General features: G+C 38.4%; 1 protein-coding gene across 3 annotated transcripts in view; it reads left to right on the top strand.

Moving 5' to 3' along the window:
• Positions 1-13363, top strand: part of LOC142652678 (guanine nucleotide-binding protein G(q) subunit alpha) — a 149576-nt gene extending 136213 nt beyond the window's left edge. For all 3 annotated transcript variants that reach the window (XM_075828339.1, XM_075828353.1, XM_075828345.1), the window contains one exon: positions 11072-13363. In XM_075828339.1, the coding sequence (XP_075684454.1) occupies positions 11072-11262 (191 nt within the window). In that variant the 3' untranslated portion in view covers positions 11263-13363. The remainder of the gene's footprint in view (positions 1-11071) is intronic.
• The last annotated feature ends 229 nt before the right edge of the window (positions 13364-13592 follow it).

Below are 13592 nucleotides of genomic sequence, written 5' to 3'. Positions count from 1 at the left end.
GTAATTCATGATCATGTTAAAGTTTACATTGAAAAGTTCTAAAAACTAGACTGCTTCCACATTCTTTCCAGTCGTAGTTAAACATTAAAGGAACAGTGTCATCACAATTTTTTTTTTAATATGTTAAAGATGTTAGTGCTTTATTAAAAACGTTTGGATTAATTTGTGTGTTTGTGTGTTACTTTTTCTTATTTTTACACTTTTTCTTCCCTATGGGGGCTGCCATTTTTTTTTCCATTTCTGTATGAGTCGATTAACGACACATACAGACATGGAATACGGCAGCCACAGTCCCATAGGGACTGCGAACGGGTCCCGTCCCATCCACTTCTGTGTACGCCGTCTGTGTGGGAACTGCGCATGCGCCGCTCCCACACAGTCCAATTTGAAATGCGCACCGTCCGGCGCCATTTTCCTGTGGACCGGAAGTCGCGGCCGGGCAGTAAGATTACTACTTCCGGTCGCGGCTTCCGGACTTGTGCACTTGGACCAGCGGCAGCAGACGGAGCGGACGGGCCGGAGGGAGCCGCGGCGGCAGGAGCAGCTAAGAGATTTCTATGTATGTTCGTGTTTGTGTGTGTTTACTACTGTATGTAAACCTACTACACTGTGTGTTAGCTCAAAAAATGGTGACACACAGTGTAGGAGGTTAGACCGTTCAAACCCCTCGTTTATCCCGGCACTAGCCAGGATAAAGGAGGGGGGGATTCTCAGAGCTCACTAGAGCGAGTGCTTTTTTCCCAATTTTGCAGCAAAAAGCAATGTGGTTGCTTTACCACATGCAATGCTGCAATTTTGGGAATAGCTCCATCTAGTGACCAGCAATGGGAAATATTATAAATTAGAATCTAATTTATAATATTTCCTGACTCGTGAAAAAAATAAAAAAAATTTGAACAATGTTTAATCACCTACACACTAAATGTTTAATAAAAAAAAAAAAACATGTTTTGCTGGCAACACATTCCCTTTAAGTACTTAAAGGGAATCTGTAATGAGAACACGATCAAGACCTTTTTTTCTTTAAACGAAAGTTGTATGAAAAACATATCCTGTTTCATTTCATTTTCCATATAAAAATAAGTTCTACAGTTTTCACACTGGCACATAGCCTTTAATCCTGGTATGCATCCTATGTAATACTTTTTGAAGGTTTTTTTTTTTGTTTTGTTTTTTTATAAACCGGTTAGTCAGTGTGTTTGGTGTAACTTTTTTTAATTTAGTCTTTATTAAAAAATGTGTTTTACATTTTTAGATACAGCTGCTCTGTTTTCTATATACAATGACAGGATCCACCTGTAATTATTCATATCTAAGTTCATAAATTAGATGTGAACGATTCCAGGTTGATCTTGCGTATCAGAGGCACACTGAACCCTTCAGGTCTGTGGGACTGACGGATTCTGGTCAAAACGAAAGATACAGCTGCGGTGTATAGAGAATACATAGGAACTGTATCTCAAAAAGTAAAACTAAATTTTAATAAAGACTAATTATAAAGTTACACCAAATGCACTGACCTGTTTATTAAAAGGGGAAAAAATGCCCCTCATAGGAGCATATAGCCTAGCTATGTACACCTTTTTTTGTTTTTGTTTTTTTATAAAAATGTCTATCCGTCTAATTGGTGCAACTTTCAAAATACTTTTTATTAAAAAAATTTAACTTTTTGAGATACAGCTGCTTTTGTATCCTTTATACAGAGCAGCTGTATCTTGTGCGAAGACCTGAATACGTTAGGTCCGCGGGACTGACGGGTCTAGTGAAAGCGGGTCCTGCGTGTCGACGACACGCAGGATCCCCTTATAATCGATCACATCTAAGTTAGGAATTTAGATGTGATTGACACACAGGATCGAGCTGTTATCGGAGACACACAGGACCCGCTAACACTGAACCAGTCAGTCCTGCGGACCGGACAGATACAGGTTTCAGCGCTAGATACAGCTGCTCTGTATACCAGGTACAAAGTAGCTGTATCTCAAAAAGTAATAATCATTTTTAATTAAAAAGTATTTTGAAAGTTGCACCAATTACACTGATAGACATAAAAATAAGATTGGTCCTTATCTAGTTTTCAGCTGTGCTGACTAGGTCATGATATAGCTACAGGGGAGTTATGACTCAATAACTGGTCTATTGTACTGCTTTAACTAGATAGTATTATACCAATGACCGCAGCAGAGGGAAAGTGTGTATGTACAAACACAAGGACATGCTGGGGTGGAAAAATACTCAAATTTTCCTGGAAACTGTGGAATACTTCCTGTCCCATTAGCTCACACTGTTTACAGATGCCTTAAAGCTCAAACATCCCACAATATATATGCCCCTCATTTATAGTAGCTCCTACGTAAAAAAAAATAACACATATAATAAAAAAATGTATTCGTTTGCTTCCATAAAATAAGGTTTTCTTAGTCCACTTTGACCAATATTATGGTTTATTTCTTAACAATCAAGGGAGATCTGTAGATTTACCATCTTGTGGTCTTTGCAATGAACTCTAAATATTTATAATGCTACTAGGGTTGCACGATGCATCGAAATTTCGATACTGTGCCCCACCAAACGGTTCATAAATTCATGTATTTCAATACTAAACTGTGCGGCCACACAGCTTACTATTGAAATACATAGTTACATAGTTCGTACGGCTGAAAAAAGACACATGTACATCAAGTTCAACCAAGGGACGGGAAAGGGAAGGGAAAAATTTCTACACATAGGACCTAATACTTTTTTGTTCTATGAAATTATATAACCCTTTTTAAATCCATCCACCGTCCCTGCTCTGACCAGCTCCTGCGGTAGACTATTCCATAGATTCACAGTTCTCACAGTAAAGAAGGCTTGTCGCCTCTGCAGGTTGAACCTTTTTTTTTTTCTCCAGACGGAGGGAGTGCCCCCTTGTTGTTTGAGTGGGTTTTACATGGAACAGGATTTCACCATATTTTTTGTATGTGTCATTAATATATTTATATAAATTAATCTGGTCCCCCCTTAGTCGTCTTTTTTCAAGGCTAAATAGGTTTAATTCTTTTAATCTTTCCTCATAACTTAGATTCTCCATGCCCCATATTAGCTTCGTTGCTCTTCTTTGTATTTTTTCCAACTCTAGGGTATCCTTTCTATGAACTGGAGCCCAGAACTGAACTGCATATTCTAGATGAGGCCTCACTAATGCTTTGTAAAGTGGCAATATTACATCCCTGTCCCGCGAGTCCATGCCTCTTTTAATACACAACAATATCCTGCTGGCCTTTGAAGCAGCTGATTGACACTGCATGCTGTTATTTAGTTTATGATTTACAAGTACACCCAGATACTTCTAAACAAGTGACTACCCTAGTGTAGCTCCCCCTAGGACATATGATGCATGCAGGTTGTTGGTACCCAGATGCATAACTTTACATTTATCTACAATAAACTTTATTTGCCAACTGGATGCCCAAACACTAAGTTTGTTTAGAAAAAGGAAGAGAATGATCCAGCGCTGAGTCGTGCTTTTGTTTAAAAAGGAAGAAGTATTACCACTTTTATTGGGGAGGTAAGATTAAAATTGAAGGGAGACGCAGTCCCAAGATGTATGTTGTTAGTGGGCTATTGCCCTGGCCACGGCAATAGCCCACTAACAACATACATCTTGGGACTGCGTCTCCCTTCAATTTTAATCTTACCTCCCCAATAAAAGTGGGAATACTTCTTCCTTTTTAAACTAAAGCACGACTCGGCGCTGGATCATTCTCTTCCTTTTTCTATTACGTACCGCCAGCCGTAGCGGGGATCCGAGTGGAGAGTCCGGAGACGCATCAGACCGGTGAGCTGGAGGTTTCCTCCCTTTCTTTACTACAACTAAGTTTGTTTAAATCCACTTGCAATTCACGAACATCTTCCATAAACTGAACTATATTACATAGCTTGGTGTCATCTGCAAAAATAAAAATAGTGCTATTAATCCCATCCTCTATATCATTAATAAATAAGTTGAATAATAGTGGTCCCAGCACTGAACCCTGAGGTACACCACTTATAACCGGGGACCATTCAGAGTAGAAATCATTGACCACAACTCTCTGGATACGGTCCTTGAGCCAATTCTCAATCCAATTACAAACTATATTTTCTAAACCTATAGTCCTTAATTTACCCATTAGATGTCTATGAGGGACAGTGTCAAATGCCTTTGCAAAGTCCAAAAACACTATATCCACAGCGGCCCCTCTGTCTAGTCTTCTGCTCACCTCTTCATAAAAACAGATCAGGTTAGTTTGACAACTTCTGTCCTTAGTAAAACCGTGCAGCTGTCACTTATACTACTATTTTTTGTCACATAATCCTGTATATAGTCCCTCAATAGCCCCTCAAATATTTTCCCGACGGTGGATGTTATGCTTACTGGTCTATAATTACCCGGGGAAGACCTAGAGCCCTTTTTGAAAATAGGCACCACATTTGCCCTGGGCCAGTCCCTTGGCACTATACAAGTCACTAGAGAATCTCTGAATATTATGAAAAGTGGGACAGAAATAACTGAACTAAGCTCTTTAAGAACTCTAGGTTGTAACCCATCTGGTCCCGGGGCCTTGTGCACATTTATTTTATTTAATTTAGCTTGGACCATATCTACATTCATCCAATTCAGTATATCAACTGATATATTAACAGCACTGGCACCAGCTACATCAGCTGCTCTTTCTTCTGTTGTATAAACAGAGCTAAAGAACCCATTTAGTAACTCTGCCTTCTCTTGATCCCCTGTGACCAACTCCCCATTACCACTATCTAGGGGTCCTACATGTTCAGACCTTGGCTTTTTTGCATTTATATACTTGAATCATTTTTTGGGGGATTTTTTTTACTATCCTTGGCCACCTGCCTTTCATTTTATATTTTTGATAATTTTATTATATTTTTACAGGTTTTATTAAGCGCTTTATATTTTACAAAGGCTACAGATGTACCCTCAGATTTGTATTTTGTTTTAAATGCCCTTTTTTTGTCATGTATTGCCCTTTCACAGAAGGTGTAAGCCATGTGGGATTTAATTTTAGTCGTTTATACTTGTTACCTATAGGAATAAATTTTGCACTAGAATTACCCAAAGTAGATTTGAAAATCTCCCATTTATCATTTGTCCCATTATTTAACATTAGTTCTTCCCAGTCTATATTCTGAATTGCAGCCCTCATCCTGGGGAAATTGGTTTTATTAAAATTAAATGTTTTTGCCCTCCCAGCCTGTGTTTGTTTTTTACAATATAGGTAAAATGTAACTATATTGTCATCACTGTTACCGAGGTTTTCACGAAAATTAACATTCCCAACAAGATCTGCATTATTAGAAATGACCAGAGCCAACAGAACTTCACCTCTAGTCGGGTCTTCCACAAACTGGCCCATAAAATTTTCCTGCAACAGCTTGAGGAAATGTCTCCCCTTTGCAGTTGAAGCCGAACCATGACACCAATTAATATCCCGGAAATTAAAATCTCCCATTATCTCTACAGTACCCGCCTGTACAGCTCGCTCCATCTGTTTATATAGCTGACCTTCCATCTCCTCAGTTATATTGGGGGGTCTATAGATTACACCAAAAGTATTTTTTTTTCAGTGATTACCTTCTTTTCTAGTAACCTCCTCACAGTCTTCACCCACTATTGTCTCTTTCACACTCGCCTTCATATCACTTCTCACATACAGACATACACCACCACCTTTCCTATTTGTCCTGTCTTTCCGAAACAGTGTAAAACCCTGTAGATTTACAGCCCAGTCGTGTGAAGAGTCCAGCCATGTTTCAGCAACACCAACTATATCTATATTTTCTTCCAGTATCAAGGCCTCCAGCTCACCCATTTTGCTTGATAGACTTCTGGCATTTGTGAACATACACTTTAACTTGCCTTTCAGTTTTTCACTTTTATTATCAGAAATGTGATTTGACAATATTTGGGCATTTTTATTTACACTGCTGTTTTGTAACAAAAGGATCTCCTTATCCTGTTGTCTAGTCCTCTCCACACAGTCTGTTTCTCCCCTCACCAATAAAGTCTGACCCATCTCTAACCTGACTACCCCTTTGTTTTCTACATTGACCTCCCTCCTCAGTCATTATTACGACAGAGGCCATGATGTGCTTCACTAAGCCCGCGATGTTCTCTGTCTTCAGTGCTCACCGCTTATTAGTGAGGCGCCGGGAATGTTCCCTCTCCTTGACTGACTATACTGGTGGGAAACACTTGACGTTTATGGACGTTGCTGCATCATGAGGAGCATAGACGTCATTCTGTTCGCGCCAGAAGCTGGGCAATGGCTGAAATACACAGCCGCAGACCCACTATAACTGCGAAGATCAGAGAAACCTCTGATCTCTGCCCTTAAAGAGGCTCTGTCACCAGATTCTCAAATCCCTATCTGCTATTGCATGTGAGCGGCGCTGCAATGTAGATAACAGTAATGTGTTTTTTTTTTTGTTTTGTTTTTTAAAACGTTCATTTTTGGCCAAGTTATGAGCTATTTTATATATATATATATGTGCAAATGAGCTTTGAAATGGACAATTGGGCGTTTTTTTTTCGTTATGTCCAACTGGGCGTGTATTGTGTTTTTAACTGGGCGTGTTTACGTGTATGACGCTGACCAATCCGTGACCAGTCAACGTCATACACTCCTCTCCATTCATTTACACAGCAGCGATGTGCAGCCACATACACAGAGATTAATGTTAATCAAGTGTCCTGATAATGAATACACATGAAATCCAGCCTGGACGTCATGTGTATTCAGAATCCTGACACTTCTGACTCTTTTCTTTGAGATTTCCAGCAAGGGAAACAAAATCTCGTTTACCTCCGTAATCTCGCGAGGTTACGCGTGGCTTGCTGGAATCTCACAGAAAAGATTCAGAAGTGTCAGGATTCTGAATACACATGACGTCCAGGCTGGATTTCATGTGTCTTCATTATCAGGACACTTGATTAACATTAATCTCTGTGTATGTGGCTGCACATCGCTGCTGTGTAAATGAATGGAGAGGAGTGTATGACGCTGACTGGTCACTGATTGGTCAGCGTCATACACGTAAACACGCCCAGTTAAAAACACAATACACGCCCAGTTGGACATAACGGAAAAAAAACGCCCAATTGTCCATTTCAAAGCTCATTTGCATATATATATATATATATATATATATATATATATATATATATATATATATAATAGCTCATAACGTGGCCAAAAATGAACGTTTTTAAAAAAAAAACAAACGGTACTGTTATCTACATTGCAGCGCCGATCACATGCAATAGGAGATAGGGATTTGAGAATCTGGTGACAGAGCCTCTTTAAGCCCTTTTAAAAGGGAAAATGAGAATGGGGATCCCCCTTTGATCGTGTCACAGGGAATTCCTGTGACGTGATCGAAGGACATAACTTTTATGGACCGAAAGCCCAGGGTCCATTGAAGTGTCCCAGGGCTATCTGACCATATTTTTTGTTAGGTATGCCCTAACAACTGCCTGTGTACTAGGTATTATGCTATTTAGTATACAGGCTAATGACCTGATACTGTAGATATATACAAGTACATTAAAGTTCAAAAATAAAAATCAGATTTAAAAATACCCAAATAGAATTAATAAAAGTTAAATTAATAAAATAAAAAAAAGTCCAAAAACATAAATTAATATACACCTATTTGGTATTGTCAAGACCATAACAATCTGCACAACAAATTTATATCGTCATTTATGATCGGTGTATGCAGCAAAAAAAATAAAAAACCTGCATTGAGACGACTTTTTTCTTTTCTTTCTGCGTTTTTGGTAAAATTAAAATGTATATAAATTAAACGATAATGTAAATGTGCCAAAAAATGGCACTTACATAAGGTACTCGTATCGTAACAAACAAGGTTTCATCCAGCTATGTCGAGCAAAAATAAAAAATTCACAAGCGTCGTGATGCAAAGAGGAAAAAAATACAAAAAATGTTCAAGGCCAAAATTGGCCCAGTCCTTAAGGGGTTAATTTCAATGTCGCCATTATGTGAGGGAAATGACCGGGTCACTTATTAATGTGAGGCACGAGGGGTTATGAATTTTGAACCTCAATGTGTCTCTCATTAATAGTAATTAACCCATCATGTACCTTACACATTAACCAAATGTTGCCCATTATAACTGAGGTACATGATGGGGTTAATTACTAATAATGGGAGGTACATGGAGGTTAAAAAGAACACCATTTGCCTCACATCAGAATTATTATTTTTTGTTATGGTTTGCAAAGTATCATTTTGGTATTGAGAATCATGATACTACACGAAGTATCAGTATCGACGTCCAAATTCTGGTATTGTGACAACCCTAAATACTATATGTTCCCGGGGACATATCGGAACACTCCCTCTATTAGTCAGAGCAGAGAAATTCTGCAAATATGATGACCTGTCCAACCTCTAAATTTGAGTGGACAGCATGTAACACTACAGTTCCTCAGCGGCTGGCCACAGCTTCCTTTGATAATAGACACCCTGGTGGCTTCAGCTGCCGGATTCACGGCAATCAATTACAATGCATTTAGAAGTCTTCAGACCACTTCAAATTTTTCAAATTTTTTATTTTTACGCCTTGTGCTAAAATAAAAACAAATTCAAGTTTTTCCCCATCATTCTTCACTCAATACCCCATAATGACAAAGTGAAGAAAACAGAATGTTCGTAATCTTTGCTAATTTATTGAAAAGGAAAAATGAAAATCTTGCATTGACATAAGTATTCAGACCCTTTACTCCGTACTTAGTTGAAGCACCTTTGACAGTGATAACAGCCTCCAGTCTTTTTGGGAATGATGCCAAAAGGTTTTCACACTTGGATTTGGGGATTTTCTGCCATTCTTCTCTGCAGATCCTCTCAAGCTCTGTCAGGTTGGATGGGGACCGTCAGTGGACAGCCATTTTCAGGTCTCTCCAGAGATGTTCGATTGGGTTCAAGTCAGGGCTCTGGCTGGGCCACTCAAGCACATTCACAGAGGTCTTTGTCATGTTTGAAGGTGAACCTTCGGCCTAGAACACTCTGGATCAGGTTTTCACTAAGCATATCTCTGTACTTTACTCCATTCATCTTTCCCTCAACCCTGACCATTTCTGTCCCAGCCGCTGAAAAACACCCCACAGCGTAATGCTGCTATCAGCATGCTTCGTTTCGCTAAAGGGATGGTATTGGGCAGGTGATGAGTAGTGCCCGGTTTCCTCCAGACATGACTTCAAATTGAGGGAAAAAAGTTAATTTATGGTTTCATTAGATCAAAGAGTCTTGTTTCTCACTGTCTGAGAGTGCTTTATGTGCTTTTTTCAAACTCCAGACGGGCGTCTTTTAGTGAGGAGAGGCTTCTTTCTGGCCACTCTGCCATAAAGCCCAGATTGTTGGAGTGCTGCAGTAAAGGTTGACCTTCTGACCTTTTCTCCCATCTGCACACAGGATCTTTGGAGCTCAGCCATAGTGACAATTGGGTTCTTGGTCACCTCTCTTACCAAGGCCCTTCTCCCCCAATTACTTAGTTTGGTAGGGCGGCCAGCTCTAGGAAGAGTCCTGGTTGTTCCAAACTTCTTCTATTTAAGAATTATGGAGGTCGCTGTGCTCTTGGGGACTTTCAGTGCTGCAGAATAAATTTTTTTTGTACCCTTCTCCAGTTCTGTGCCTCCACACAATCTTGTCTCTTATCTCTACAGGCAGTTCTTTCCTCCTCATGGCTTGGTTCTTGCTCTGATATGCATTGTCAGCTGTGAGACCTTATATAGACAGGGGTGTGTCATTCCAAATCATATCCAATCAAATTTATTTACAACAGGTGGACTCCAATCAAGGTGTAGAAAGCTTTTCAATGATGATCTAGAGAGGTGAGGCCAACAGACCTACATTTCATAGCAAAGGGTCTGAATACATATGTCCATGAGAAATTTGAGTTTTTAATGTGTGATAAATTTTCAAAAATGTCTAAAATTCTTTTTACGCTATGTCATTATGGGCTATTGAGTGCAGAATGAACGCGAAAAACAACAAAATGTGAAAAAAATGGAAGGACCTGAAGACTTTCCGAATGCACTGTATGTCAGGGTAACCTAATTGTCCACTGCTGTCAGATGAAACAGATGAGGCATGATGGACTGGATAAAGTATTTATTTTTTTTTTTTTTAAGTGTCTGCCAGTAGATTTACATCGTACACCGATCATAAGATAACATAAAATTATTTTATAAGACAAAGCTGCTGAATCATGTATTCTAAAATAGTGGACATAAATGGAACCAGTGGATATTTGTGAGCAGCCATTTTAATTAAGATTACATTAAAGGGTCACTCTACTCGAAAACTAAACATTTCCCAAAGTTTAATTTACTTTAACACATGTAAACACCATGTGCTTGCTCAACTTTCATTTTTGACTGGAGTGTTCCTTTAAGGAGGGTGACAATGTTGCAAGTTAATCCTCATTTGTGACAATTCGTTTCTTCAATTAAGTGAGTAATTTAATGTTTGTCATAGATCAGATCAAAGAGGGTTCTGATGTCTACAACGGGCAACATAGAAAGTTTTATTGAAACACCGTAATAGAAAAATACAAATGTCTAAAGCTGAACATAACAGCACTTGATCTGATGTACGTTGGATCATTCATACACACTTTCCCCAACACCCCACCTCCTCAGTCATACACTGGGAGCCGTACATATACCACCTCTTTAGAGAGTGCATGCTTCCTGTGCACTACATACATACACACCATTGCAGATGACAAACGGACTAAAACAAAATCCAACTGTGGCGCACCAACTGTTTAGTAGATCTCTATCCGCCATCCCAAATCTGTTTCACTAAGATTTCCACACAGTGAGCCATTTTTGACATTTTCTATTTAGTGTGTGGCCCCCTTAAGATGGCATGTTCTGATTCTGGAAATGCCAATTACTGGGTTTTCAGTGACAGTTGGTAATGTATCAGATGGGTTGTATTGGTGAGTGTGACCATCCCTAATGTTTTCTGCTTTGTTTTCTATTTCCATCTTATAGGACCCCAACGAGATGCACAAGCCGCAAGAGAATTCATCTTAAAGATGTTCGTAGACCTGAATCCAGACAGTGACAAAATAATCTACTCTCATTTCACCTGCGCCACAGATACAGAGAACATTCGCTTTGTCTTTGCTGCTGTCAAGGACACTATCTTACAGCTGAACCTGAAGGAATACAATCTGGTCTAACTGTGCCTGCTAGTTTTCCCAATCCCCCTTTGGGCCATTGAAGAAATACAAGAAGGACTGTATTATCTATGAGAAGAAATGAAACCATTTGCATAATACTAATTTATTGCCGTCCTGATCTCTAAACGATCACAGAGTTTGTAGTAATTATTATTATGATTTTATTTAAACTATGTAGAGGAAAAACTAAAGGCTGCACTAATGTTGCGGCACCAATTTTCTAGGCGAAAACGACTTGTGTTTTGAATTGTAAGTCGTGTACTCACAAGGGCCTGTTTTCATTTTTATTGCTTTTTAATTAAGGAGAGAGCAGGATGCATTGAATTCTGTATGAGGCTCTTAGGCTCCTTCTTTAGGGTAATTCAATTTTTTCAACTACAAAATTATCATAAGGTTTCCCGTTCAAGAATCCCTTTCTGAGCCGCTTTCTCTAGGGAAAAAAATTAGGCATAACTTTTTTTTCTCTTTTTTTTTATTTTATTTTTTTAATTTAAGCCATCACCTTTTCTAATTTATATACTTTTTGAAGGATAAAAAGTATTGATACTGTGATTTTTAAATTATTGACATGTATAAAGTAGATTTGGTTTTTGGTACTGTCTTTTGTCACTGAGGTAAGATTCAATGAACTCATTAAGTAGTAGGTACATGAGTTCAATCTTTTGCTAGCCACATCATCAAATGACAGTCTAAATGGCAGATAGGCGAGTGATTTGTCCACTTAAAATGACCAGGATACATGAAGGAACTATAGAGGGTCTCTTGGTTATTTAGCGTGCCATTTTATTTTATAAGAGAAGGGGGATTAAACCTTTGGATATATTTCATGTTTTACTTGCACATCCTAAATGCCATAAACACTAAACACTTTCCCCTCCCAATTTAGTGCAGTGTGTTCAACTATACGGATACATTTCTTTCTTATAATTTTCAAAGTGGTATTATAGACCTGACTAAATAATTTGTGGAAAACCAATATCCAGTTGCCAAATCCTGGCGCTTTTGTTACTGTATATAGACCATTAAAATGCCAAAACTGACTGATTAGGTTTCAACTGCATCTGACGCCTGCCAAATAAGTCATTTCACTTCATGCAGTAGCTATTTTAATTCCTAGTATTCCATTATATTTGCCAAACAATCCGTGCATGCATTACCTACGCAGGTAGCCTTGTATTTAAATGTTTTTGGTGCCCTGTATGTTGAGGTGAGGTGCCATACGGATTTTTTGTAATGAAGCTCTTACTGTAACGCCTCATGCACACGACCGTGTGCGCCGTCCGGGTCCCGTCAGTGATCCAAGGAAAGATAAAACTTGTTCTCTCTTTCCTCGGATTGGAGACTCAGATCATTTTTCACAGACCCGTGAAGACAATCGGGTGCCACTCGGATGCCGTCAAAAACGGACCGAGTGGCACAACTGTCGCGTGCATGAAGCATAAGCCTCGTAGACCGTTTAAGTGCACTCATTTGCTGTCCTTCATGTTAATAAGAACAGTTACAAGTTTAAGTAGAGGAATCCAAGAACTTTTTTTTTTTATATATGTTCAGACCTGCTGTTATGTGATTTCTATAAGAAAGAATATTAAAAAAAGAAAAAAAAAATCAAAGTATTAGTCCCTTAATGATGATAATGAAATGCACAGAATAATGTATTTCCACAGTTTCCTTTGTACAGCTTTTCTACTCATTTTTGTTGTTGCAATTTACAGTTTGTGGAGTTTTTGCAAGCTGTTCAAGTGGAGGGGGTGCTAAGCTGTGCCATTTGTTTCATTGCTATGCAGCATGTGGGGGTGGAAGAGAGGGTCATGAATGCTGAAGCCACTGCCTCAGGGAAGCAGAGATGAGCTGAGAATTAAGAAAACACTGAATATCGAATGTTTACATTTAACCCGTTCAGTCCTCACATATTTGTAAATGCAGGACGCTGGAAGGATTAAATGGATGATATTATAATACTCTCCATTCAAAAATTTCCATCCATAACTTTTTCCTTTTTGCTCCCCAGGAATATACATGTAATTTAACAAATATAGTAAAAGAAAAATACTCTTTGTAGGTATAGTGCAAATATAAATGCTATAATCCTTGTACATACATCTCTCTCTATATATATATATATATATATATATATATATATATATATATATATATATATATATATTATACATATATATATATATAGCAGCATTCATATTGGCTTTGTAATCATTAGTTCTTGGCAAACTGAATGTGCTGTATTGATAAATATGTATCTATGTAATTATATTGTATGTCTTATAGCTTATTCACATTTCAAAAATTGTTACTTCTGTTTCCTTTTGTGTTTT

Source organism: Rhinoderma darwinii, chromosome 1 (assembly GCF_050947455.1).
Source record: "Rhinoderma darwinii isolate aRhiDar2 chromosome 1, aRhiDar2.hap1, whole genome shotgun sequence".
Lineage (NCBI taxonomy): Eukaryota > Metazoa > Chordata > Amphibia > Anura > Rhinodermatidae > Rhinoderma > Rhinoderma darwinii.
This window is presented reverse-complemented; position numbering and strand designations above follow the sequence as displayed.